The 25,711-nt window shown below is 63.2% G+C and overlaps 1 protein-coding gene across 1 annotated transcript; it reads left to right on the top strand.

Annotated features, from left to right (window-relative positions):
• The first annotated feature begins 2,005 nt into the window (after nt 1–2,005).
• Nucleotides 2,006–25,417, top strand: COL6A1 (collagen type VI alpha 1 chain). The gene is made up of 35 exons (XM_054468364.2): nt 2,006–2,584; nt 3,286–3,415; nt 4,920–5,120; nt 6,723–6,882; nt 7,140–7,268; nt 7,351–7,371; nt 7,659–7,679; nt 7,769–7,813; nt 8,677–8,730; nt 9,201–9,245; nt 9,345–9,371; nt 9,977–10,003; nt 10,096–10,140; nt 10,831–10,884; nt 11,039–11,101; nt 12,006–12,068; nt 12,160–12,213; nt 12,359–12,394; nt 12,743–12,805; nt 14,111–14,173; nt 17,183–17,245; nt 17,463–17,525; nt 17,884–17,934; nt 18,161–18,196; nt 18,660–18,722; nt 18,918–18,983; nt 19,422–19,457; nt 20,463–20,499; nt 20,870–20,878; nt 21,427–21,560; nt 22,125–22,234; nt 22,382–22,565; nt 22,691–22,874; nt 23,528–23,557; nt 23,803–25,417. Exons 1-35 carry the CDS (start codon nt 2,488–2,490, stop codon nt 24,423–24,425), a joined length of 3,087 nt encoding a protein of 1,028 aa, XP_054324339.2. The 5' UTR covers nt 2,006–2,487; the 3' UTR covers nt 24,426–25,417.
• Nucleotides 25,418–25,711: the final 294 nt, after the last annotated feature.

The following is a 25,711-nucleotide window of genomic DNA, read 5'->3' on the forward strand; positions in this document are numbered from 1 at the left end:
GGCGGAGCTGGTGGTGTACTGTGAACTGACTTATGAAACCACCTCTGCAAGGCAAAACAGGCCATTGGCCACTGGGCCCCATGAACCTGTCCCTGTGTGTCAGGGCATCTGCATCTCTTCCACCTTACAGACCGTGTGTCAGCCACCTACTGCTGTGTGCCTGTGGCGGGACCCTCGCTGCAGGGAATGCTGTGTTCTTGGTGTTTGCTTACACAACGTGTTCCTATTTCCTTTCCCAAATCTGCAAGCACTCCTTGCAGATAAAACAGCTCAGACTGGGAGAGGCCAAGAGAACACGGAGGTCCTGAAGCCCCCTGTGCTTGAGTCAGGAGCCCAGAGGCTGGCGCCACAGCTCGAAGCAGGCAGCACCAAACCTCAGCCCCACAGTGTGGATGACATCAGTGGCAGGTAAATTGCCTGTACAGTAAGTGTACAAGGCCAGGCACGGTGGCTCATGCCTGTAATCCCAGCACTTTCGGAGGCCGAGGCAGGAGGACCACTTGAGTCCAGGAGTTTGAGACCAGCCTGGGCAACATCGTGAGACCCCCATCTCTACAAAACATACAAAATTAGCTGGGTATGGTGGCACGTGCCTGTGATCCCAGCTACTCAGGAGGCTGAGGTGGAAGGATCACCTGAACCCAGGAGATTGAGGCTGCAGTGAGCTGTGATGAGGCCACTACATTCCAGCCTGGATGACAGAGTGAGCACCTTAGATAATAAGAAGAAAAAGAAGAAGAAGGAGGAGGAGGACAAGGAGAAGTAGTTTACAACTTCTGTAAAGTAGGTGTGGGGAAAATATTGAAGGCAATCCAAGAATAGTCACTGTGGAGTTGTGGAATTAAGTATGAATTTTAAAGGTTTTTTCAAATGTTTCTTTAACATGGTTTTTGGTATGAACAATTTGTGTATGTTTTAAAATTATAAGACATTTAGGCTGGTGTTAGGCAAGTGTCAGCAGCTCCAGCTTTGGGAAAGCTCTTCTGGGACCTTCTGTGGGCCAGGGATGCGTCTGGCCACATCTGGAGCCCACCCCCAGGTGATATCAGGGACAGCCCCTCTCTCCTCTCTCTCTCTGTCTCTCTCTCTGTCTCTGTCTCTGTGTCTCTCTCTCTGTCTCCCTCCCTCTGTCTCTGTCTCTCTGTCTCTCTTGCTCTCTGTCTCTCTGTCTCTGTCTCTTTCTGTCTCTCTGTCTCTCTTGTTCTCTGTCTCTCTGTCTCTGTCTCTCCGTCTCTGTCCGTCTCTGTCTCTCTCTGTCTGTCTGTCTCTCTCTGTCTCTCTGTCTCTGTCTGTCTCTGTCTCTCTGTGTCTCTCTCTGTCTGTCTCTCTGTCTCTGTCTCTGTCTCTCTCTGTCTCTCTGTCTCTTGTCTCTCCTGTCTCTCTGTGTCTGTCTCTGTCTGTCTCTCTCTGTCTCTGTCTCTCTGTCTCTGTCTCTGTGTCTCTCTCTGTCTGTCTCTCTGTCTCTCTCTGTCTCTCTCTCTGTCTCTGTCTCTGTCTCTGTGTCTCTCTCTCTGTCTCCCTCCCTCTGTCTCTGTCTCTCTGTCTCTCTTGCTCTCTGTCTCTCTCTCTGTCTCTGTCTCTTTCTGTCTCTCTGTCTCTCTTGTTCTCTGTCTCTCTGTCTCTGTCTCTCCGTCTCTGTCTGTCTCTGTCTCTCTCTGTCTCTCTGTCTCTGTCTGTCTCTGTCTCTCCTCTGTCTCTCTGTGTCTCTCTCTGTCTGTCTCTCTGTCTCTGTCTCTGTCTCTCTCTGTCTCTGTCTCTTGTCTCTCCTGTCTCTCTGTGTCTCTCTGTCTCTGTCTGTCTCTGTCTCTGTCTCTCTGTCTCTGTGTCTCTCTCTGTCTGTCTCTCTGTCTCTCTCTGTCTCTCTCTCTCCACACACACATATAACAACTATATTGTGAGCAACTTTGTTTTCCCACGGTACAAACTGAAATATCTTTGGCAAATACGTATCTGACTATACTGTGAAGAAATATTTACGTGAAAAAAGAACGCGGAGATCTGATAAAGCAACGATTCAGCTCACGGGGAGGTCCTCTGTAGGAGGCGGTTGGTGGGAAGAGGCGAGTGAGCCTGCCCGTGCGTCCCACATGGAGACGTTTGGATTGGAAACAACCAAAAAATGTTTCAAGGAACTCTCTCTGGGTGACACGCTCGTTTTCAGACATTCGATTCAGCCTGCTGCAGTGTCGTCCCCCCGACACAGGAACTGAACTGCAGGCCACGGCGAGCCAGCCGGGGAAACCGCCTTCTCCAGCCACAGCCGGCGGGGCCCTGGGCTCAGAGCTGCTGCCGGTTCCGGAGGGAGAGACCCCAGCAAGGAGGCGGTGACTCACCGGGCCAGCTCCTCCCCGCCCCGCCCGGCCCTCCCCTCCTGGCCCTCCCGCCCTCCGCTCTCACTCTGGCTGGGAGCAGCAGACAGCCTCGGTCTCCGGTCGTCGGCGGCCCACCCTGCCCTGGCGCGCTGTGTGGTGACCGCAGGCCCGAGACATGAGGGCGGCCCGTGCTCTGCTGCCCCTGCTGCTGCAGGCCTGCTGGGCGGCCGCGCAGGATGAGCCGGAGACCCCGAGGGCGGTGGCCTTCCAGGGTGAGTGGTGGCTGGGGGTGGAGGCTCCAGACCCCCCGCTCTTTGCTGCCGGCCAGGGCCAGATGCGCGGGGCCCCTTCCCACCCGTGGAACTGCAGATTGGGGGCCTGGAGCCCCTGAGCCCCACTCCCCGCTCGGGGCGGCTGCAGCGCCCAGCTCTGCCCCACCAGGCCTTGGCGGGGGCCCCTAGAGGGTCAGCATTCAGCATTCTCAGCGGGGACGGACGGCAGGCAGCTCCGGAGGGGCTCCCTGGCGAGGGGGAGCTGGTGCGCGGCTGTCTCAGCGCTCCGTGAGCGCCGTCGAGCCGTGAATCCGTTTGACCCCTCACCTGGCAGTGAGTCCAGACGCAGGGCCCCCAGCCCCGTTCTAGAATAATTCGTGCGGCTGCTGGTTCTGAATCCAGCGAGAAACCTTCACGTGAGGTCTCACTTGTCCAGTCCTGTCCCGGGGACGCCCTGCCCTTCGGGGGAGGTTGTGAAGCTTTCTGACTCCCCTCGGGGCACAGGAGCGGTTTGGGGTCTCTCACTCCACCCCCTCCCCACCGTCCCCACCGAGGGACATCCTGCTGCCTTTTCCCGGGAGAGCCTCTCCAGGCCTGGGGGTCTGTGCTGCAGGCACTGGGCTGGCCGGGAGGGCAGGCCCAGCAGAGATTCGGGGAATGGGGCGAGAGCTTGAAGGCCCCTCTCCTCCATCTTCGGCCAGACTGCCCCGTGGACCTGTTCTTTGTGCTGGACACCTCTGAGAGTGTGGCCCTGAGGCTGAAGCCCTACGGGGCCCTCGTGGACAAAGTCAAGTCCTTCACCAAGCGCTTCATCGACAACCTGAGGGACAGGTAGGAGGGATACCCCATGACCTTCCCCCTGTGCTTCTGGGCCTCTTGGAGGGAGGGGTGGGGGCCCAGGGGACCACCAGTGTGATGGCCTCAACCTCCCCTCTAAGAAGGGCGAGCGTTGCCCTGACCAGAGCCCCTCCCGGCGCCCTCCAGAGTGAGGCCGGAGCCCCTCCCGGCGCCCTCCAGAGTGAGGCCGGGGCCCCTCCCGGCGCCCTCCAGAGTGAGCTGGTTTGAGACCCTGCTCGCAGGGGTGGCACCTGTTTAGCAGGGCCGAGGTGACAGTGAGGCTGAGATGTAGGGAAGAGAGGCTCACGCAGGCTGACCGAGAGGGCTCAGTGCATTGGCCCAGCCATGCAGTCCTGCCTGGTGCGCGGGAGCCCCTCACTAACCACCTGGACCCTGGTTCATTCGGTGGGCAGTGAGAGCCTCTACCTGGGTCCCGGATCCCACGTTCTGGAGGTCCCTGACTCAGGGGCCAGGAGGGGTGTTGCTCTGTAGCCCCAGGGCCCCCAGGCTTGGTTCTGGGCTTGGGATATGGCACCCTCTGCTCCACGTTCCTCCATCTGTGCGTGTGGCCGAGGACAGACTGGGGGGGAGAGGGGAGTCCGTCCCGTGGGTGCACAGGGCTGTTGAGGGGGGCATGTAGAACGGGGCTCCCCCACTGAGATGGGCCCTGGCAATTGGGACACAGCTTAGCCGGCGTAGGACCCCCCAGTCTTCCTTGACCCTGCTGACTGGCTGCTGGGCCGGAGCCTCCCGCCACCAGAAGGGGCACAGTCAGAGGCTGCCGGTAACAGCAGGGTGGACCTTCCAGCCCACACCGTGCCCAGCAGGAACCATTGGTACCAGAAACCCTGAGCTTAGTGGACATGGCCAGGCCCATGCGGCAGTGTGTGGAGGGCTCTGGCTGTGGATGGCACCGGGGAGGGGCGGCCGCGTGGCCCAGCGTCCCCCGAGTCACCCTTGTTGCCTTTACTCAGGCTCCCCGTGACTCAGTTTCCCACCTGTGAAATGGGGCGGAGTCATCCCCACATCGCTGCCACTGGCATTCCTGCAGGCGCCGTGGTCACTCTGCTAAATGGGTGGGAGGGTGGGTGGGGCAGAGGTGGGCCCACCCCAGGCTGGGGCAGAGCAGACCCCTGAGAGCCTCAGGCTCAGGTGCTCCGGGGGCAGCGAGGGGGCTGCTCAGACCCCCCGGGTGCCTCCTTCCCCCACTGTCATGCTGCCCCACTGCAGGCCCAGGGACCCCACCCCAGCAGGGCCACACGCTCAGGGCTCCTGGTCTGAGGGCCCGGGGGATCGGGGCGCAGGTCGCTTGCTGGCCACACCTGCCTGCACAGCCTTCCAGGAGGGCCAGCCTCAGGGCCACAGGGCAAGTCCAGCTGTGTGTCAGCCACAGCCAGGGTGGGGCAGCCTGTCCATCTGGGTGACGATGCGCCCTGGGACCAGCAGCGATGGCGCCAGGGGCCACCCACCTCATGCCCGCCGTGCCTGTTTCTGGCAGGTACTACCGCTGTGACCGAAACCTGGTGTGGAACGCAGGTGCGCTGCACTACAGTGACGAGGTGGAGATCATCCAAGGCCTCACGCGCATGCCTGGCGGCCGCGACGCCCTCAAAAGCAGTGTGGATGCAGTCAAGTATTTTGGGAAGGGCACCTACACCGACTGCGCCATCAAGAAGGGGCTGGAGCAGCTCCTCGTGGGGTGAGTGGCCCCCGGCCTCCTGCCCACGCCAGCTCTCACGTGTGGTACCCAGCCTGGGCTGGGGTTGGCCTGGGGTCCCTGTGCGGCTTCAGCTGCAGCCTCCCTGTTCTCTTGGAGGCTGCAGGGCCTCCCTGACCCACTTTGTGGGCAGGAAAGTGACAGAGACAGAGAGAGACGGAGACAGACAGAGACAGAGAGAAACAGAAACAGGGAGAAACAGACACAGAGGGAGACAGAGACAGAGAGAGACAGAGACAGAGAGAAACAGAAACAGGGAGAAACAGACACAGAGGGAGACAGAGACAGAGAGAGACAGAGACAGAGAGAGACAGAGGGACCGAGACAGGCAGACAGAGACAGAGACAAACAGAGACAGAGAGAGACAGAGACAGAGAGAGACAGAGACAAAGAGAGACAAAGACAGAGGGACCGAGACAGGCAGGCAGAGACAGAGAGAAACAGAGACAGAAACAGACAGAGACAGACAGGGACAGAGACAGAGAGACCGGAAACAGAGGCAGAGAGACTGAGACTGAAGAGAGACGGGGTGGTTTTCCCCACGGCAGCAACACCAAGCAGGGCTAGGATCACTGAAACAAACTCATCAGACCCGAAGCACGCGCTTTCTTGGGGTTTTTCTGGACTGAGGGGTTTCCTCTCATCCCAATGTCCAGCTGTGGGGACGCAGGGGCCGCAAACCCCGCAGTGTCTGGAGGGGAACGTGGCCTCCCCACACCCAGCCCTTCACGAGGCCTCAGGATCACAGTGGGGGTCCCCGAGGCTGCCCTGTCCAGCCAGGAGTTGCGGGGGGTGTGGGGAGAGCCTCTCCCCGAGGTCGGTCTCGGAGGACCACACGGCCGGTGTGGGCCGGACATTCCCTTTCCAATGGTTGTGCCCACTTCCCTCCAGAGTTGGTGCCAAGCTGGGACCTGGGGGACTTGGAGTTGCAGGAAGTCGTCTGCTGTCTGCAGGGGGTGCGTGGGGGACGTGGCTGCGCACGTGAGAGTGCGGCCCCCCGTGGAAGCCACAGACAGACACGACTCCTCCTAAATGAGCTCACCCTTCTGGCTGAGATGCTCAGCGTCCCCATCAGCGTCCCCGCGATGCTGCCCTCCTTCCTGCTGCTCCCACTTTCCCTTTCAGGGGGTTGGATTTGGGGCACTCTGGGATCGCCCAGTTGTTTGCTCATCACACCCATTTCCTGCGAGAGCCACGGTGACCGAGCAGCCTTGAGTTGAGGCAGCTTGTGGGTAGACGCGGCGGGCATCTCGGAGGGGCATGCTCCCTGCCGCTCTCAGCCTCCACTCACTGGTCAGGGGCTTTGCGCCCCAGGGCACCCCAGGAACTGAGCCTCCTTTGGGGTCATGGGTGCCTCTCCTGGGAGGGCGTGGATTTTCCAAAGCAGTTTAGAAAAATGAGACCCACAGAGCGTTATTTCCCATTGTGAGGTTCTTTTTAGTAATCCCCACTGTATAGCCAGGATCAGCAAAGAGAAGCAGCTCCTCCCAGTGAGACAGGGACCAGCACCTCCCAGACAGGCTTGGGTCTCCCTCCAGTTCCCCCACCTAGTCTGGAGGTCTCACGCTGCCCTCTCCTGTCCAGGGGCTCCCACCTGAAGGAGAATAAGTACCTGATTGTGGTGACCGACGGGCACCCCCTGGAGGGCTACAAGGAGCCCTGTGGGGGGCTGGAGGATGCTGTGAACGAGGCTAAGCACCTGGGCGTCAAAGTCTTCTCGGTGGCCATCACACCCGACCACCTGGTAGGCACCAGCCTGCCCCGCAGATGCCCCCAACCACATGGAGTGGCGGCTGCAAGGCCCCCGGCAGCTGGGACCGTGTTTTGGTCCTCGGGAGGGTGTGGGTTCTCCAGCCGGCCACCCTTGCCCCTGAGAGGCCAGCCCCTCCTGCTGAGGAGCCTGGAGCACCCCAGCCCAGCCTCCCCTCTGGCCCTGTGGGAAGCGGCCCCGGCCATCAGGGGTCCCAGCCCTGCTCAGCCCACCCTGAACACTGCCCCCAGGAGCCGCGTCTGAGCATCATCGCCACGGACCACACATACCGGCGCAACTTCACGGCGGCTGACTGGGGCCAGAGCCGCGACGCAGAGGAGGCTATCAGCCAGACCATCGACACCATCGTGGACATGATCGTGAGGCCCCTGCCCGGGAGACAGGGAGGCCCGCGGCGGCCCCAGGTGGAAAGTAATTCTACGTTTCCATTTCTCTTTTCAGAAAAATAACGTGGAGCAAGTGGTAAGAGCCCTCCCCACCAGCCCCCAGCCGTGAGTCCGCACACGTCCACCTGTGTGTTCAGGACGCGTGTCCCTATGCATATCCGCCCATGTGCCCGGGACACATGTCCCCTGCGTGTGTACCTGTGTGTCTGTCCGTGTGTCTGCCCATGTGTCTGGGACATGTGTCCCCCTGTGTGTCCACCCATGTGTCTTTCTGCCCATGTGTCTGGGTCGCATGTCACCCTGTGTCCCGGCCGTATGTCCGTGGCTTTCCCACTGACTCGTCTCCATGCCTTCCCCCCACAGTGCTGCTCCTTCGAATGCCAGGTGAGTGTGCCCCCCACCCCTGACCCTGCGCACTGCACCCTGGGAACCTGAGTCTGGGGTCCTGGCTGACCGTCCCCTCTGCCTTGCAGCCTGCAAGAGGACCTCCGGGGCTCCGGGGCGACCCCGGCTTCGAGGTGAGTGGTCACCCCTGCTCCTCCCATGTGTGTTGTGGGGCCTGGGAGTGGGGGTGGCGGGACCAAAGCCTCCTGGGCACCCAAATCCACCATGAAGATCCGGAGGGGACGGCGGGGGTCCAGATGGAGGGGACGGCGGGGTCCAGATGGAGGGGACGGCGGGGGTCCAGATGGAGGGGACGGCAAGGGTCCAGCAGGCAGGCTCCAGCCGTGCAGGGTGTGGGCTGCCCCGGCGGTGTTAGGAGGGTCCAGGTGGAGGGGATGGCGAGGGTCCAGCAGGCAGGCTCTGGGCTATGCAGGGTGTGGGCTGTTCCAGGGGCGCTGGGGGCTTCTGAGGGTGTCTCCGCCCTGCCCTCAGCCTCACTCTGCTCAGGAGAAGGACCTTTCTGGGGGTCAGAGGGTGAGAATGTGGGGATCCTGGTCGTGTGTGGCTCACACAGGATGACCTTAAATGTTAGAATTAGCTGCTGATAATTACAACTTGCCATGAGGCTGCTCATGGACCTCAGATTTCTGGCTTCTCCTAAAAACCACCAAACCCAGCAGCTGTGGGCCCGAGTCCCATGGCCATTTCCTGGGGGTCGAGCCATGGCCCTGGGGGGCTTCTGTGTTGCATGTCCCTCCCACCTGTGCCTGGGGGTCAGCAAAGCCGAGCAGACAGGAACGGAGGCAGGGAGTGGGGGGAGCTGGCGTGCGGGCTGGAGCTCCCAGACCCAGGCTGACCGGGAGTGATGGGGAAGGTGCTTTAAAGCCCTGTGATCCCTGAAGGCTGGATGAAGCATCTTTTTAAAAACCTGTTTTGTGAGTCAGCTTTTTAGAAAGAAACGGGGCTGCCCCCAACCTTGACCTGTTTTGTGTTCCAGGGAGAACGAGGCAAGCCGGGGCTCCCAGGAGAGAAGGGAGAAGCTGGAGATCCTGTGAGTGCCTGACTGTGGGGTGGGGGCCCTAAGAAGCTGGAGGCGGGGAATGACTAGGCCTCAGAAACTTCCAGAAGAGTGGCTGGGTTCTGAGTGCCAAAGTCACGCTGCCTGTTCCTTGTGGGTGGGAGCAGGCCTGGAGGGGCCACAGCCCAGCCATCCTTCCACACAGCCCCCCAGGCAGCCCCTGAGCCCCCCTGCCAGGGAGGGGCTGGGTGGGGAGGTGGCCCAGGGTGCTCAGGCCGGCACCATCCGAGGCCTCTGCCGTGGCTCCTTGGCCCAAATCCTATCCATAGACTTCCCTCCCCCAGCTCCACCTTGGAGCCCCTCGGCACCATGGGCCCTGTGCTGCAGGGCCGCTCTCTCAGGCTGACCAGGCCTGGGCTGGAGGGAGGGGTGTGGGGCTGGGTGGGACTGGCCCCTGCCCCTGCTCCTCCAGGGGTGTCTCACCATCTCCTCCTGTGTTCCAGGGAAGACCCGGGGACCTCGGACCTGTTGGGTACCAGGGGATGAAGGTACGTGCCCCCTCTTTCCTGGCCCGAGCCCAGTGGTGCCCTCAGACCTGCACAGCACTAACAAGCCTTCCTCTTCCTCTTCTTCCGCTGGGTGTGTAGGGAGAAAAAGGGAGTCGTGGGGAGAAGGTGAGTGAGGCTCGACCTCGGAGCTGGTCTCTCCAGGCGCAGATGCACCATCCTGGACAAGGGTGTCCCCGGGGATGAGGACAGTGTCCCCGACAGGAGACCACGTGCCCAACAGACCCGCTGCACCACCCCTGGCAGTCCCCTGTCCTTGGTCCCTTGCACCACCCCTTATCCTTGTCTGGAAGGACAAGGACAGCCACCCAGGTGCCCAGCAAAGGCGCCTGTGTCACTTTCACCCCACCCCAGAGTGGGGCTGCCCCGGGCAGTTACCCTCTGTGGAGCGGGGGTCCCCCGGGCGGTTACCCTCTGCGGAGCGGGGGTCCTCCGGGCGGTTACCTCTGCGGATCGGGGGTCCCCCCGGCGGTTACCCTCTGTGGAGCGGGGGTCCCCCGGGAGGTTACCCTCTGCGGATCAGGGGTCCCCCGGGCGGTTACCCTCTGCGGAGTGGCCCCTCCCCATCACTGTCCGTCCCCATGATTCTCAGCAGTGATGTTGCCCCCTCGGGTTGGGGGCACCCAAGCCCCTGCCTCTCGCGGGCCTAAGCCAGGCTTGCTCTGCCCTCCCCACCCCAAACGCCACGTCACACCCCCTTCCTGTCTCCGCAGGGCTCCAGGGGACCCAAGGGCTACAAGGTGAGTGTGGGTGCTGGGAGGGGGGAGTTCTGCCCCCACAGCAGCATGTCTGACCTGCATCTGACTCCTGCCTTCGTTTTCCCGCCTCGCAGGGAGAGAAGGGCAAGCGTGGCATCGACGGGGTGGACGGCGTGAAGGTGACTGGGGAGGGATGAGGAGGGGTGGGCGGGATGGGGAGGGATGGAGTGGACAGCATGAAGGTGATCTGGGGAGGGATGAGGAGGGATGGGGAGGGATGGGGAGGGACAGAGTGGACGGCGTGAAGGTGATCCGGGGAGGGATGAGGAGGGGATGGGGAGGGACGGAGTGGACGGCGTGAAGGTGATCCGGGGAGGGGTGAGGAGGGATGGGGAGGGACGGAGTGGACGGCGTGAAGGTGATCCGGGGAGGGATGAGGAGGGATGGGGAGGGACGGAGTGGACGGCGTGAAGGTGATCCGGGGAGGGATGAGGAGGGGTGGGGAGGGACGGAGTGGACGGCGTGAAGGTGACCGGGGAGGGATGAGGAGGGGTGGGTGGGATGGGGAGGGACGGAGTGGACGGCATGAAGGTGATCCAGGGAGGGATGAGGAGGGATGAGGAGGAATGGGGAGGGATGGGGTGGACAGTGTGAAGGTGACCAGGGGAAGGACGGGGAGGGATGGGGTGAGGTGACTGCGGCAGGAGGGACAGGGAGGAGTGGGGTGGACAGTGTGAAGGTGACCCCAGGGGGGTGTCTGCTAGGCGGGGCTTTCCAGGGAGGGCGTGGAGGGTGCAAAATCTGACAGGTGATTGGCCTCAGTTTACCCACTTGGCCGTCAGATTTTCTGGTTTTCTTTCTCTTTCCAGGGGGAGATGGGGTACCCAGGCCTGCCAGGCTGCAAGGGCTCGCCCGGGTTTGATGTAAGTCACTTCCTCTCACTGATATTTTAAGACTAGCGCTGTCGGCAGCACCTCGTGTGGACTCAGTTTTGACTTCTGTCTGAGCGGTCCGGGGCTGCTGCCAAAGGCCGCGGTGGCCTCTGCCGGTGGTGTCATGCTGCCCTCTTCTCTCCAGGGCATTCAAGGACCCCCCGGCCCCAAGGGAGACCCTGGCGCCTTTGGACTGAAAGGAGAAAAGGTGAGTGACTCGCGGCCCCTGGAGGGCCAGGGCCTTCACGGTTGGCCAAGCGCTGAATCGGAAACCGCTCCTGGAAGCAAGTCCTGGTCCGAGCATGTCGGCCACCCGTGCGGCCTCAGAGGGGAGGAGCTGGTGGAGGCTGGAGGCAGGCAGGAGAGCGGCGGGGACAGTGCCCACCGTGGGGACAGCTGCCGTGGCGCTCCCGCCCGGAGCCTTCCCTGCAGCCCGAGGGCCTTCAGGCCTCCGCCATTCTGTCCCCCGCACCTGCCGCTCGCTCAGCGCAGATGGGACCCCACCATGTCACTCCCAGCCTGCAAGCCGCAGCCCAGAATGGCTCTCAGAACTGAGAATGGGCTGGGTGGCACTGAGGGCGGCAAGTGAGCGGGAGCGCGAGGCGGGAGAAGGAGCTTTTTCGTCTGACTTCAAGCTGAGTCTCCCGTTGCTGGTGTTTTCTCTGGAGTTTCTTTGTTGAAGCCGGAAGGGCTGGGGAAGACAAGGGCAAACGCTGACCCCACCCCACACGTTCCCAGACGAGCTCCTAGAACCCAGCAGACGGTTTTGAAATCTCATCTTCAAGTTCCCAGATTATCTTCCAGGCCCTAGATTTGAGTTTGCCAATTTGCCAGCCTGGCAAAGCTGTGCCTTCTCTATATGGGAACCGAGTCCTGCCCCTTAGACAAGATGGCCCTTGGTTGGGCCTCACAGGGAACAAGGCTGGAACATTCCAGGAGGTTTTTGTGCAGGGTTCTGGATGACTGAGGGTGCTGGGGGGTCCGGGCTCAGAAGGTGTTGGTCAGAGGGAGTGGCCTGAAGTTTGGGTGAGAGGCCCTGGCTGTGGCCTCTGACGGCCGCACCCCTGGTGCACACCCCCGCGAGCGTGTGTGACTCCCCGGGTCTTCCCCAGGGCGAACCTGGAGCTGACGGGGAGGCAGGGAGACCAGGGAGCTCGGGACCACCTGGAGACGAGGTGAGGAGGTGCACAGCCCCCACAGATGCCAGGCATGGGCCCAGGGAGGGTCAAGGAGATGGAGCGACTTTTCTACCTTTGTTCCCCACAGGGCCAGCCGGGAGAGCCTGGGCCCCCCGGAGAGAAAGGAGAGGCGGGTGACGAGGTGAGTGAGGGCTCCCGACACCTTCCTGGGGAAGTGCACGGCCTCAGCCTCTGATCCTCTTTGCTCGGGGTCTGCTCCACGTCCCTGAGACCAAATGCAGGGTGTCCACCGGACTAACGCCGGCGTCTGCTTCTCTTCATCCCAGGGGAACCCAGGACCTGACGGTGCCCCCGGGGAGCGGGTGAGTGGGGCAGAGGCAGCCTGCGCTGTTGCCCTCACCGTGTAGCTGTGGACGTGGGCTCTGTGGCCCAGTCTGGCCCTCCCAGCACTGAGAGCCACGGCCTCCTGCCCAAGACAAGTGGGTTTCTTCACCCACACATCCAGGACGCCTCTTCCCATAGTCTCGGAGCGGGTGGGACCTGGGGAACCAGGAGACTCCGGCCTCTGGAACTGTGGGGCATGTGGTGGGGAGTGGCCCCTCCCAGGGGTGCTGCTGGAGGAGTCGGCCCAGGACAGGCCTCAAGCCCCACCCCAGCTGGGTGTGAGTTCCAGCAGCTGAGGCTTCTCCCCTCCGTGTCTCTCCACTCAGGGCGGCCCTGGAGAGGGAGGACCACAGGGGACCCCAGGCACGCGGGGACCAAGAGGAGACCCTGTGAGTCACAGTTCCTGGACCTGGGACCCACCCCAGGAAAGGGCAGGCGGATGCTGGGGCTGGGTTAGGCCTCCGGAGCCACAGGACACGTCACGAAGCCCCCGTGGCCCCTCGACGTGGCCAGCCCATCCCCACGCCGTCAGGGAGGGCAGCCCCTGAAGCCGGCGCCCAGCCACGTGCCTGATGCTGGGACCTGTTTCGCGTGAAGGCGTTGCCTGTGGGCCCGGTGCTCACTTTGCCACCAGGCAGTGGCCACGTTTCTGCATCCGAGCTTGGGTTCTTCTTTGGAATAATTTTCCTTTGTTAAAATTCCCAGCGTGAGGAAGTTGGGTCAGAACCCCAGACGGGAAGCTAGGCCTGCAGGGCGCCTGCCTGGGAAGTCTTGACATGGAAAACTCATCCCAAAACTGAGATGCCGGCGGCCTCAGAGGCCACCCCATAGCCCAGCCTCAGGGTGCAGAAGCACAGGGCCCTTCTCTGTCCCTGTGACTTGCTGGGAAAGCTGTGCTGGACCCGGGGCGGGGCAGCTGGCAGACTCTGGGCGTCTCAGTCCCGCTCGGCTCAGGGAGAGCCAGGGCCTGGCGGGCAGAGTGAGGGGGAGAGAATGCCCTGGTGTGCCCAGCCGAGCCGCCAAGCCTCAGAGGCAGCGCCCCCGGGTGCTCCCTTATCCGAGAATCAGGACATGCAGCTGTCGTGTGCTGTGACACGGGCGGGGCTCCAGCAGGGCCGGAGAGCTGAGCTGGGGCCAGAGTCGCCTCCACCGAGGGATTTGGCTCCCCAGTGGGGGGTGGGGGATTTCTGACCTCCTCCCTGGGAGCTCCCCAGAAGCGCACGGCCCCCATGGAGGGGTCGGGGGGACGTCAAAGCAGGGATCGTGTGACTTAGCGACTCAGTCCGCTTTCCAGGCCCCGTCCTCTGAGATCAGGAAATGAGACTGACAGCCAGGCAGAGCCCAGAGGAGGGGCCAGCCACACAGCTCCAGCTTCCCGGCGGGCCACAAGTCCGTGGCTACAAACACTTGCCGGGTCCGCGCAGCTCGCTGGAGAAGCAGGGATGCACGCAGGGATGCCTCTGGGGCCCCAGGAGGAGCCGCCGGCCTCCTGAATGAAGATAGCCAGCCACGCTGATGGCCACACACGTGGGCCGAGGAAACGCTTGGCGAGGCCAGGAAGGGGCTGTGCGGGGAGGGAAGGCCGGAACAGCCCAGTGACCACCTGGACAGCACACTCTGGCTCCCAGCGTGCCTGGGCAGCCGTCCTCCCCAAGGATGGCCCAGCTCCGCACTCACAGCTCGTTTCTCCTCAGGGTGAAGCTGGCCCACAGGGTGATCAGGGAAGAGAAGGCCCTGTTGGTGTCCCTGGAGACCCGGTAGGAAGCCCTGTGGGGTTGGGGGGCATTGGCCAATTCGGGTTTTGGAGGTAGAAGTGCTCCAGCAGCTCACGCACCAGGGGTCTGTTCATTTCCGTTTGAGGGCATCTGTTCCCGTAGATCTTGGGGGTGTCCCTGTGTGGGAGCCGGCTGCAGGGGGCTGAGGCACAGCCTGGGCCGGGCTGGTGTGGATTGGTGAGAGCAGGCCCAGCGCCCGGGGGCCTGACGCTGAGACGCTCAGCCCTAGGTAGAGAAGCGCTGTCTGGGGGCCCATCTGGGGCAAGGGTGCCTCACAGTGAGGAAGAGGTGTTGGACCCCCTGGGAGACACTGGGAGCTTGGTCAGCATTTGTTTTTCTGGGTCAGGAGCCAGGCATGACTGTGGCTGGAGGTCAACTGGGGAGTGTGAGGCTATGGAAGTTTCCAGAATCCCAGGGTGTCAGGATGAAAATGCACTTTCATCTCATTCTAAATTCCCTTCTCCGAGCCTCTGGAATCGCTGTGCACGCCGCGCGGCTTTCTGTTTCTTCCCCCATTCTGATGACTGCCACGATGGTGACTCCACTGTGGTGTTGCCCGCAGGCTGGGCTGGGCCGTTGCATCCTCCCAGAGCTCACCTGCCCCACGGGGACAGGAAGGCCTCCACACGGTCACGCCCGGAGACAGCAAGTCTGTGCTCCCAAGCTTGTCTGCTTCTGTGGACAAATCGACCTTACAGCTCCATGTGCGCAGCTGCCCACCCACTGCGCACAAGGCCAGACCCTGGGCAGGGCAGCTGTCTCAGACGTCCAGCAAGACGTGGCCTCAGACCCAGGGAGATGGGAGAGGCCGTCCCAGTGCAAGTCACATTTGTATTTCTGTGCACGAGGTGAAATCGTGCTTTTGTGGTGCCAACAGGTGTTACACAGCTGTTAAAAATACCTGTGTCATAGATTAGGACCAGGGCAGGGCTTGACAGGCGGGGTCTGGGCCGTTCATCCACCTGGTCCTGCGTGCCGCTTGTGGCGGGCAGAAAGGGCTCCCGACACCTTCCTGGGGAAGTGCACGGCCTCAGCCTCTGATCCTCTTTGCTCTTTGAGCTCCCGGGGCTCCAGCCCTGAGGCTGATGTGACCTCCCGTGTGGTCACCCAGGACAGGGCCAAGTACAGGGCACAGTGCGTGGAAGAGGCCATGCAGCCAGTGGCAGGTCGTGGGGAGGGGACGGCCCAGGGCCACGTTCCAGGCTTGGGAGGCGGCTCCAGACCTTGGTAGCTGAAAATCTCAGTGGGAATGAGCGTTCAGAGGCCAGGACTTGCTTGGAGAATTCTGACCACACCCTGCCTGTTTATATGTTCAGTTTTCAAAGTAATTAATAGCCACTGTAAGAAAAAAACAAAGCCACTTTCAAAGGGTTGTGGTAAGAGAGGCAGTCCTGTGAGCAGGCCGGCTGCAGGGCCTCCAGGGCTGGTGGGTCGCGTGCCTGGGGGTCTGGGAATAGTCTCTAGGCTGCTGTCCTGGAGGAGGTTTCCCCCAATGCTGAGACCAGGGCACCATGTGACACATGGCTCACAGTTGCCTGGCCGAGGCAGGCACTTGTTCACCTGGAGCCTCCCTGGGGCCTTTCAGGGCCTGGGGTGTGGATAGGTGGCTTTGGAGCCACATTTGTCCATCGGGACGTTGGGCTCCCATCTGGCCTTCTGGGCTCTCCTTGCTCTGGGCACCTCCCTGCTCAGCCCTTGCCAGCCTTACCCCTCCCCTCCACCCCACCCAGCACGGGGCTCTCCCTGTGTGGACACCAGAAGCAGTTGGGCCTTCAGGGCTGGTCCCGGGAGGTGCCCCCAGTGAGCTACCTCTGCAGGTGCTCTGCAGAAACTGCCAAGTCTGGCCTCCTGCTGTCTCTGGCACAGTCTGACTGTGTGTGGTGAGGTCCAGGCCTTCTGCCTCCCACTCACCTAGCCCAGGGCACAGAGACCTCCTTTCCATCCTTCCTCCTGGACCCCTTTTCGTGTTCCCAAGGCAGGGTCTCAGGGTACCAGACTAACCCCTGTGAACCCCAAGTTTGGTGGGCTTCTGGACCTCCTTGAGGCCCGTGTGCAAAGTCCCCAGTCAAGTGTGCAGCCCTAACTGCTGGAGCTTTGACCACGCAGGGTGCAGGAGCTTCACAGCCAGGCCTGGTTGCTTGCACGGTCGGGGTAGGGAGAGCAATACACTAGATGCCTCCTGTCTGCCTGGTGGAGGCCACGGGTCAGGCTGGTGAATGGGCCAAGCCTGGTAGTGGGGAAGTTGTAAACATTTGAACCACCGGACAGGCCTCATCGGGAAGCATCAGCCTAACCACAGGCCGGGGACAGGCGTCCGACCAGGCTCATGGCTGGGGCCCAGCAGGGCCAGGTGGGCCGGGCGGTGTGCACACGGCTCCCTTCTTGGCTCAGCTGGGCGCGTTGGGAAGTGCTTGGGGTGCCTGGGCTAGACTGGGAAGGGCAGGGACTCGCCGCTGGAGTTGTCCACGGAGCAGGCCCTCAAGGGTGGGGGCTGGGGCCAGCTCTGGAAATAGACCCCCACAGGTGGTCCTCATGAGATGTGGGGGACCCAAGGAAGTCCAACAGACAGCCTCAGGTGCAGGTGGGGGCAGGGTGGTGTCCAGGCTCAGCCCACAGAGGGTCCTGCGGTTGGGGGTGGGCTAAGGGGACCAGGCCAGGCCCAAAGGGGACCATGAGGGAGGGCAGTCTGGGGCCACTCTGATAGGGGAAGGGGCAGGTGGTCTGTGGCCCGGGGACCTTTAGCCTCACCCCTCCGTGGGGGCCTGAGGCACCAGCCGGGTGCCCACTGAAGGGCTTCAACACTTGTGCCCAGGCCTTTCGTCAGACCCAAGAGTGGGCCTGGCTCTCCCCCTGCGCTGATGGGACCGGGGCCGGAGCCTGGGGGCCCTGATGCCTCACGGTCTGAGACCCTCAGCTTAGGGTCAGGGAGGGCTCAGGCCTGAGGGCTGGGTGAGGCCTGCGGTCCAACGTGCAACATCCATCTCTCTACAGGGCGAGGCTGGCCCTATTGGACCTAAAGGCTACCGAGGCGATGAGGGTCCCCCAGGGTCCGAGGTGAGTCCCACTCCCCACCCTCGCCTGCCCACCCAGGAGGGGCCTGAGGATCCAGAACCCACTGTCTGCCCAGCGCTGGCCCCGTGTCCTCTGAGGACTCTGTGGCCCTGGATGTCCTGGCTCCCGATGGGACCTCTCCCGGCCCCAGGAGGGCCCTGCTTCCCTCCAAGGTCACCATGCCGAGCCTGCTCCCCTCATGCCTCCTCTTCCTCCTCAGGGTGCCAGAGGAGCCCCAGGACCTGCCGGACCCCCTGGAGACCCCGGGCTGATGGGTGAAAGGGTGAGTGTCCAACAGCTCGGGCCCTGGGGCGGAGGCCTGGCTGCCAGAGGCCCTGGGAAGCCCCAGCCCCACACTGTGGAGCTGCCTAGGGTCTCTGACTGGGCTGGGAGCGCCCGCAGCATCACTGGCTCCTGGCCACAGTTGGCACCTGAGCCAGAGGCCCCTTTGGCAGGGCCCCTCCTGCCCCGAGATCCGGGTCCCAGGGTCCACGGGGACCAGCAGGGTGGCCCCAGGGGAGGGAGCCGGCTTCTGGGCTGACAGAGGGGCCCTGCGGGTGCAGTGCTCCCGGGCCTGTGCTGGCCAGTGGGTATCCCAAGCCTGGCCGATTCGCACGGTGACGGCTACTCTGCTCCCCCAGGGAGAAGACGGCCCCCCTGGAAATGGCACCGAGGGCTTCCCCGGCTTCCCTGTAAGTGTCCAGAGGCTGAGCCCACAGGAACATGCCCAAGCTGCCTGCGGCGCCCTCTTTAGTGGACTTGGCACTCTTGGGTGGGCGGGCTGGCCCCAGGACCGCCGACTGGCCCAGGAATTCCATGGCCGGGATTCTGTCAGCTCAGGCCCTTCTGCTGTGCGCCCCTCACAGCCTCTCCTCTCAAATCAGAACCCAGTATCACTGCCCTGCTTTTCCGTGACAGGGGTATCCGGGCAACAGGGGCCCTCCCGGGATAAACGTGAGTACACCCCCTCCTCCATCTGACTGTGGGCACACACACATTCACAGTCACAGGGACATGCACGTGTGAACACACATGTGCAAACAGGCTCCCGAGCAAACACACAGGGTACACAGGCACCCACGGCTGCCCCACTGTCTGTGGCCACAGCCCCAGTCGGCATCAGCTCCAGCAGGCCCTGCGAGGCTCCTGCTGTGGTGTGGCCTGTCGGTCCCCTCACGGCCCTGACTGCCCGGTGACCGATCTCCCCTCGGTGCGCAGGGCAGGCCCAGCCCCAGAGGCCGCCCCACAGCTCCCTAGGCCAGTCCGGGACCCAGTTTCTCCAGCCCAGGAAATGTGTGTGGTGGGAGAAGGGAAGAGAAGAGTGCCTCTCTTATCTTTATGTTTTTCATTTTAAAATTTCTGCTTCCTAAAAACAAAATAAAACCCTTGTTAACCAAGTGCTCTCCTGTCACTACAGGGCACGAAGGGCTACCCCGGCCTCAAGGGGGACGAGGGGGAAGCCGGGGACCCCGGAGATGATGTAAGTGTGGATGGGAGGCAGGGCCAGCCCCCAGTCCACCTGAGCCACGGAGGGTTGGGCCCTCGAAGGGCAGTGGACCAGGACCAGCTTGGGGAGGCCTCATGGGCCCCGGCTGCTGGATGCTCTGTGGATGGGGCCAGTGCGCAGATGCCCGGGTGGTGCACGATCCGTTGACACAACGCTGTTCCCTTCCAGAACAATGACATTGCACCCCGAGGAGTCAAAGGAGCAAAGGGGTACCGGGGTCCCGAGGGCCCCCAGGTGGGTGGATGTGGCTGGGTGAGGCCACGGTGGGCTGTGCCTGGGACGCTGGATGCTGGGGCTGGGGAACGCTGGAAGAGGCTGGGAGAGTGGGAGGCGGCGGGAGGGAATTTTGGGGAGCACGTCATCTGGGAGGCCCTGGGGATGGGAGGTGCCGGTCGCCAGGGCCAGGTGGTGGCCAGGGCAGCAGAGCCGAGCCCAGGGACACAGCGGGTCCTCAGGGTGGGGCCCACCTGGGATGGCCACCTGGACCACCGGTGTGCGAAGCCCCAGCTGCCCTCACAGCACCCTCACTGGAGGACGAGGGGCTGGGTAGGGAGGGGTCGGGCAGGGGTGGGCTTGATGAGGGGCAGGGCCCTGGGGGTAGGGGCTGTCTCAGCTCAGGAAGCACAGTGGGCTTCTCACCCTCAGAGCTCCTCTACTCTGTTTCTCGGACAGGGACCCCCAGGACACCCAGGACCGCCTGGGCCGGACGTAAGTGGGGCTCTGTGAACATTGCTGGGGGTGACCACTGCAGCTTCCGTCCCGTGGGGTGTGGGTCCTGTCCGTGGGCGCTCCTGTAGACCCTGCTCATAGGTGGGGGTGGGTTGTGGAAGAAGAGCTGGTGCCAGGACCTGGGGACCCATGACGGCCATGGGAGGACCCGTGAGGATCATGGGGGGACGTGTGAGGATCATGGGAGACGTGTGAGGATCATGAGGGGACGTGTGAGGATCATGGGGGGACGTGTGAGGATCATGGGGGGACGTGTGAGGATCATGGGGGGACGTGTGAGGATCATGGGGGACGTGTGAGGATCATGGGGGGACGTGTGAGGATCATGGGACGTGTGAGGATCATGTGGGGACGTGTGAGGATCATGTGGGGACGTGTGAGGATCATGGGGGACGTGTGAGGATCATGGGGGACGTGTGAGGATCATGAGGGGACGTGTGAGGATCATGGGGGGACGTGTGAGGATCATGGGGGGACGTGTGAGGATCATGGGGGGACGTGTGAGGATCATGAGGGGACGTGTGAGGATCATGAGGGGACGTGTGAGGATCATGGGGGGACGTGTGAGGATCATGGGGGGACGTGTGAGGATCATGGGACGTGTGAGGATCATGGGGGGACATGTGAGGATCATGGGGGGACGTGTGAGGATCATGGGGGGACGTGTGAGGATCATGCGGGGACGTGTGAGGATCATGGGGGGACATGTGAGGATCATGCGGGGACCTGTACCCATGAGGACCATGAGGGGACCCGTGACGGCCACGGGGAGACCCGTGACTGCGCTGTTTCTGTGACCATGTCAGGGGTCCAGCCCAGTAGCAGGGGTGTAGTGGGCAGAGCAGGGCACACCTGCAAAGAACCTCCTGCTCAAACCCAGCCCTGTGGGGGCTCCGGGGAGGGTGATCTGGAGACCCAGCAGCCCACAGTCCCCGCTGGGAGGGGCTGCCCATGGCCCCAGTACCCTCGTCTCTCCCTCCCCAGGAATGCGAGATTTTGGACATCATCATGAAAATGTGCTGTGAGTATCTCTGAGAAGCCGTCCTCGTTAGGGAGAGCAGGGCCGCCAGCCTGGCCTGTTCCACTCCTAGAAGGGTCTCTCCACTGTTGGGGGTCTGGGTCTGTGGGTACATCCTTGAGGAGGCTCCTCAGCCAGCCCCTACCGGCCTCCAAAGCCCTCCCAGGCCCCCAGGCCCCCGGGTCCCCGCACAGGCTGAGAGTCCCCGGTGCGGGGCAGAGCTGCCATGTGAGGAGGGCGGCCGGGGAGGCGGGGAGGCCGGTGAAGGAGGCAGGCCAGGGAAGGGCGGAGGCTGCCCCGAGAGTAGGAGCCTTTCTGACGTGCGCAGGACGCGGCCCTGACTGGTCTGACTGACTCTTTCTCTTCTCCTCAGCTTGCTGTGGTAAGACCCTGGCTCTAGCTCCTGAGAGAACGGATCCCGGGGGCGGGGGAGCGAGGCCTGGGCCCCACGCATGTCACAGGACAGCACGTGGCACCCCGGTCCCCGCCCGCGGCTCCCTGCACCTGCCCGCCCCCTCTGGGGCCTGCTCCAAGCCAGCAGGGTTCCCGGGTGTTGGGCTGGGCCCCGCCCTCTTTCACCCATAACTGAAATAACCAGGAGCAGGCTGGGGGGGTCCCTGCTCCATCGTTCCGGCCCACAGGCCCCACGCCTAGCCTGGCTGAGCAACGCCCGCCCTGACCAGCCGCCGGACAGAGCGGCCGTTAGGGGGCCATGGGAGGGGGTGGGCTCTTCTGGGGCTGAGACACGGGAGACCCCAACGTGTCAAGCGAGGACGTGGCAGCCAAGGAGGGGCCAGGGCGGTGGAGGGGCGGGGCCAGGGCGTGGAGGGGAGGGGCCAGGGCGTGGAGGGGCGGGGCCAGGGCGTGGAGGGGAGGGGCCAGGGCGTGGAGGGGAGGGGCGTGCTCTGCTGACACCGCCCCCGCCTGCAGAATGCAAGTGCGGCCCCATAGATCTCCTGTTCGTGCTGGACAGCTCAGAGAGCATCGGCCTGCAGAACTTCGAGATTGCCAAGGACTTCGTCGTCAAAGTCATTGACCGGCTGAGCCGGGATGAGCTGGTCAAGGTGAGGCCTTGCCCCGCCCGGCTTTGTCAAGCCCAGGTGCACCCCGGCCCTGCCGGCCGCTCCTGCCCGCGCCAGACCTCAGCCTCCCGAGGCCACCGCTGCATCCCTGTGACTTCCCTGCTCGTGACGAGGATGCCAGGCACGCGCCAGCCCGTCCAGGCCTCCAGCTCCACCTGGCGAGGCTGGCCCATTCTACACAGGCATCCTAGATGAGGGAGAATCCCCCCTCTCCTTGAAGGGCGGTAGTCTGGGGTCCTGAGTGCTGGGGGTTGGCTTGTCCCTCGTGGACAGAACCCAGGAGGGCTTCATCCACCAAGGAAGATTGCTTTGCAGGTCCTGGGGGCTGTGCCACCCTCTGGGCACCTGGAGCCAATCGCAGGGGACCCAAGTCCTGGGGGCTGTGCCACCCTCTGGGCACCCGGAGTCAATCGCAGGGGACCCAGGTCCTGAGGTCCTGGGGGCTGTGCCGCCCTCTGGGCACCCGCAGCCAATAGAGTCACCCCTGGGAAGCTTATGCGGACCTGGGGCAGCACTCGCGTCCTGACCCCGGTGCCGGTCCCACAGTTCGAGCCAGGGCAGTCATACGCCGGTGTGGTGCAGTACAGCCACAGCCAGATGCAGGAGCACGTGAGCCTGCGCAGCCCCAGCATCAGGAACGTGCAGGAGCTCAAGGAGTGAGTGCCCCACGCGGCCAGGACCCTCCCACCCCTCGCCCCGACCCCTGGCCCCGCGGCGGGTCAGCCCTGACCCCTGATCCCAGGTGGGCTCAGCCCCGCGGCAGGCCTGGCCCCAACCGGCCCCTCCTGCCCTTTGCTGTGCAGAGCCATCAAGAGCCTACAGTGGATGGCTGGCGGCACCTTCACCGGCGAGGCCCTGCAGTACACGCGGGACCAGCTGCTGCCGCCCAGCCCAAACAACCGCATCGCCCTGGTCATCACTGACGGGCGCTCAGACACTCAGAGGGACACCACACCACTCAACGTGCTCTGCAGCCCCGGCATCCAGGTGGGGTGGCCACCCCCAGGCTGCACCTGCCCCGCCTAGGGTGCCCAGCCAGCCAGGGTGGCCTTGTCCCCAGAAAGACGAGGGCAGAGCAGGCTGCGCCACACCGATACTGTCTGTCCCCACAGGTGGTCTCAGTGGGCATCAAAGACGTGTTTGACTTCGTCCCAGGCTCCGACCAGCTCAATGTCATTTCTTGCCAAGGCCTGGCACCGTCCCAGGGCCGGCCCGGCCTCTCGCTGGTCAAGGAGAACTACGCAGAGCTGCTGGAGGACGCCTTCCTGAAGAATGTCACCGCCCAGATCTGCATAGGTGCGCATGGGGGCTGTCCCAGATCTACGTAGGTGCGCACAGGGCCACCCGGGCCGTCTCAGATCTGCGTAGGTGCACGCGGGGCCGCCCAGGGCTGTCCCAGATCTGCGTAGGTGCACGCGGGGCGCCCAGGGCCGTCCCAGATCTGCGTAGATGCGCACAGGGCCGCCCGGGGCCGTCCCAGATCTGGGTAGGTGCACGCAGGGCCACCCGGGGCCGTCCCAGATCTGCGTAGGTGCACACGGGGCCGCCCAGGGCTGTCTCAGATCTGCGTAGGTGCACGCGGGGCGCCCAGGGCTGTCCCAGATCTGCATAGGAGCGCCCAGGGCTGCCCAGATCTGCGTGGGTGCGCACGGGGCCGCGTAGGTGTGCACGGGGCCACCCAGGGCTGTCCCAGATCTGCGTAGGTGCACACAGGTACCCAGGGCTGTCCCAGAGGCCTCCTCCCAGCTCACTGTTACCTCCGGGGGCACGGCCACCCCTGTAGGTGCGCACGGGGCCGCCTGGGGCTGTCCCAGAGGCCTCCTCCCAGCTCGCTGTGACCTCAGGGGGCATGGCCACCCCTGTGCTCGGCCTGGAGGTCCTGCGACATCTCCTTGAGGGGTTATAGGTGGAGCAGTGGGCTCACACTGCACGGCTTTTCTCTTTTACAGACAAGAAGTGTCCAGATTACACCTGCCCCAGTGAGTACCTCGGCGGCCGGGACATGTCGGGAGGAGGGCACCGTGGCTGGGGCGGGGGCTCTGAGAGGAGGGGGCTCTGGGAGGAGGGCCTGGCGGTCATGAGAGTAGGTGCATGGCTCACTCCGGTGGCTGAGCACCACCGTGCTGTGCCCTCTCTGGGGAGCTTAGACGCCCTCTGGCCGGCCCACTGCGTCTGCATCACCAGGGAGGGCCTCATGCTAATGGCTGCCCACCCCGCCCCGCAGTCACGTTCTCCTCCCCGGCTGACATCACCATCCTGCTGGACGGCTCCGCCAGCGTGGGCAGCCACAACTTTGACACCACCAAGCGCTTCGCCAAGCGCCTGGCCGAGCGCTTCCTCACAGCGGGCAGGACGGACCCCGCCCACGATGTGCGGGTGGCAGTGGTACAGTACAGCGGCACGGGCCAGCAGCGGCCAGAGCGGGCGTCGCTGCAGTTCCTGCAGAACTACACGGCCCTGGCCAGTGCCGTCGATGCCATGGGCTTTATCAACGACGCCACCGACGTCAACGATGCCCTGGGCTATGTGACCCGCTTCTACCGCGAGGCCTCATCCGGCGCTGCTAAGAAGAGGCTGCTGCTCTTCTCAGATGGCAACTCACAGGGCGCCACGCCCGCTGCCATTGAGAAGGCCGTGCAGGAGGCCCAGCGGGCGGGCATCGAGATCTTCGTGGTGGTTGTGGGCCACCAGGTGAATGAGCCCCACATCCGCGTCCTGGTCACCGGCAAGACGGCCGAGTATGACGTGGCCTACGGCGAGCGCCACCTGTTCCGTGTCCCCAGCTACCAGGCCCTGCTCCACGGTGTCTTCCACCAGACAGTCTCCAGGAAGGTGGCGCTGGGCTAGCCCGCCCCGCAAGCGGGCACCAAACCCTGTCCTCCCACCCCTCCCCACTCATCACTAAACAGAGTAAAATGTGATGTGAATTTTCCCGACCAACCAGATTCGCTAGATTTTTTTTAAGGAAAAACTTGGAAAGCCAGGACACAACGCTGCTGCCTGCTTTGCACAGGGCCCTCCGGGGCTCAGCCCTGAGCTGGCATCACCTGCGCAGGCCCCTCTGGGGCTCAGCCCTGAGCTATTGTCACCTGCGCAGGGCCCTCTGGGGCTCAGCCCTGAGCTGGCGTCACCTGGGTTCCCCACCCCAGGCTCTCCTGCCCTGCCCTCCTGCCCTCCCTCCCTCCTGCCTTCCCAGCTCCTTCCCTAGGCACCTCTGTGCTGCGTCCCACCAGCCTGAGCCAGACGCCCTCTCGGGTCCTGTGCCGCAGCACTAGCCTGTCTCTCTCCTCTGTCCCCATAGCTGGCTTTTCCCACCAATCCTCACCTAACAGTTACTTTACAGTTAAAGTCAAAGCAAGCTCTTCTCAGCTTGGGGCAGCCATTGGCCTCTGTCTCATTTTGGGAAACCAAGGTCAGGAGGCCGTTGTAGACATAAATCTCGGCGACTCGGCCCCGTCTCCTGAGGGTCCTGCTGCTGACCGGCCTGGACCTCGGCCCCACAGCCCTAGAGGCCGCTGCTGACCAGCACTGACCCCGACCTCAGAGAGTACTCGCAGGGGCGCTGGCTGCACTCAAGACCCTCGAGATTAACGGTGCTAACCCCGTCCGCTCCTCCCTCCCGCAGAGACCGGGGCCTGGACTGGACATGAGAGCCCCTTGGTGCCACAGAGGGCTGTGTCTTACTAGAAACAACGCAAACCTCTCCTTCCTCAGAACAGTGATGTGTTCGACGTTTTATCAAAGGCCCCCTTTCTATGTTCATGTTAGTTTTGCTCCTTCTGTGTTTTCTGAACCATATCCATGTCGCCGACTGTTCCAAATAAAGGTTTTCACTACTCTCCCTGTGGTTATCTTCCCCACAAAGTAAAATCCTGCCGTGTGCCCCAACGGAGCAGTCACAGGAGGTTGGGGGCGTGTGCGTGCGTCTCACTCCCAACCCCCATCACCACCAGTCCCAGGCCAGAACCAGGGCTGCCCTTGGCTACAGCTGTACATTCATGCCCCTTATCTGCCTCTGCGTCGGTGACATGGAGACCATGCTGCACCTATGGACAGAGAGGAGCTGAGGAGGCAACACCCTGGGCTTTGGGGTCAGGAGCAGATCAGGCCTCATTGGGCTGGGGCTGGCCACA

Source organism: Pongo pygmaeus, chromosome 22, assembly GCF_028885625.2.
Source record: "Pongo pygmaeus isolate AG05252 chromosome 22, NHGRI_mPonPyg2-v2.0_pri, whole genome shotgun sequence".
Taxonomy (NCBI): domain Eukaryota; kingdom Metazoa; phylum Chordata; class Mammalia; order Primates; family Hominidae; genus Pongo; species Pongo pygmaeus.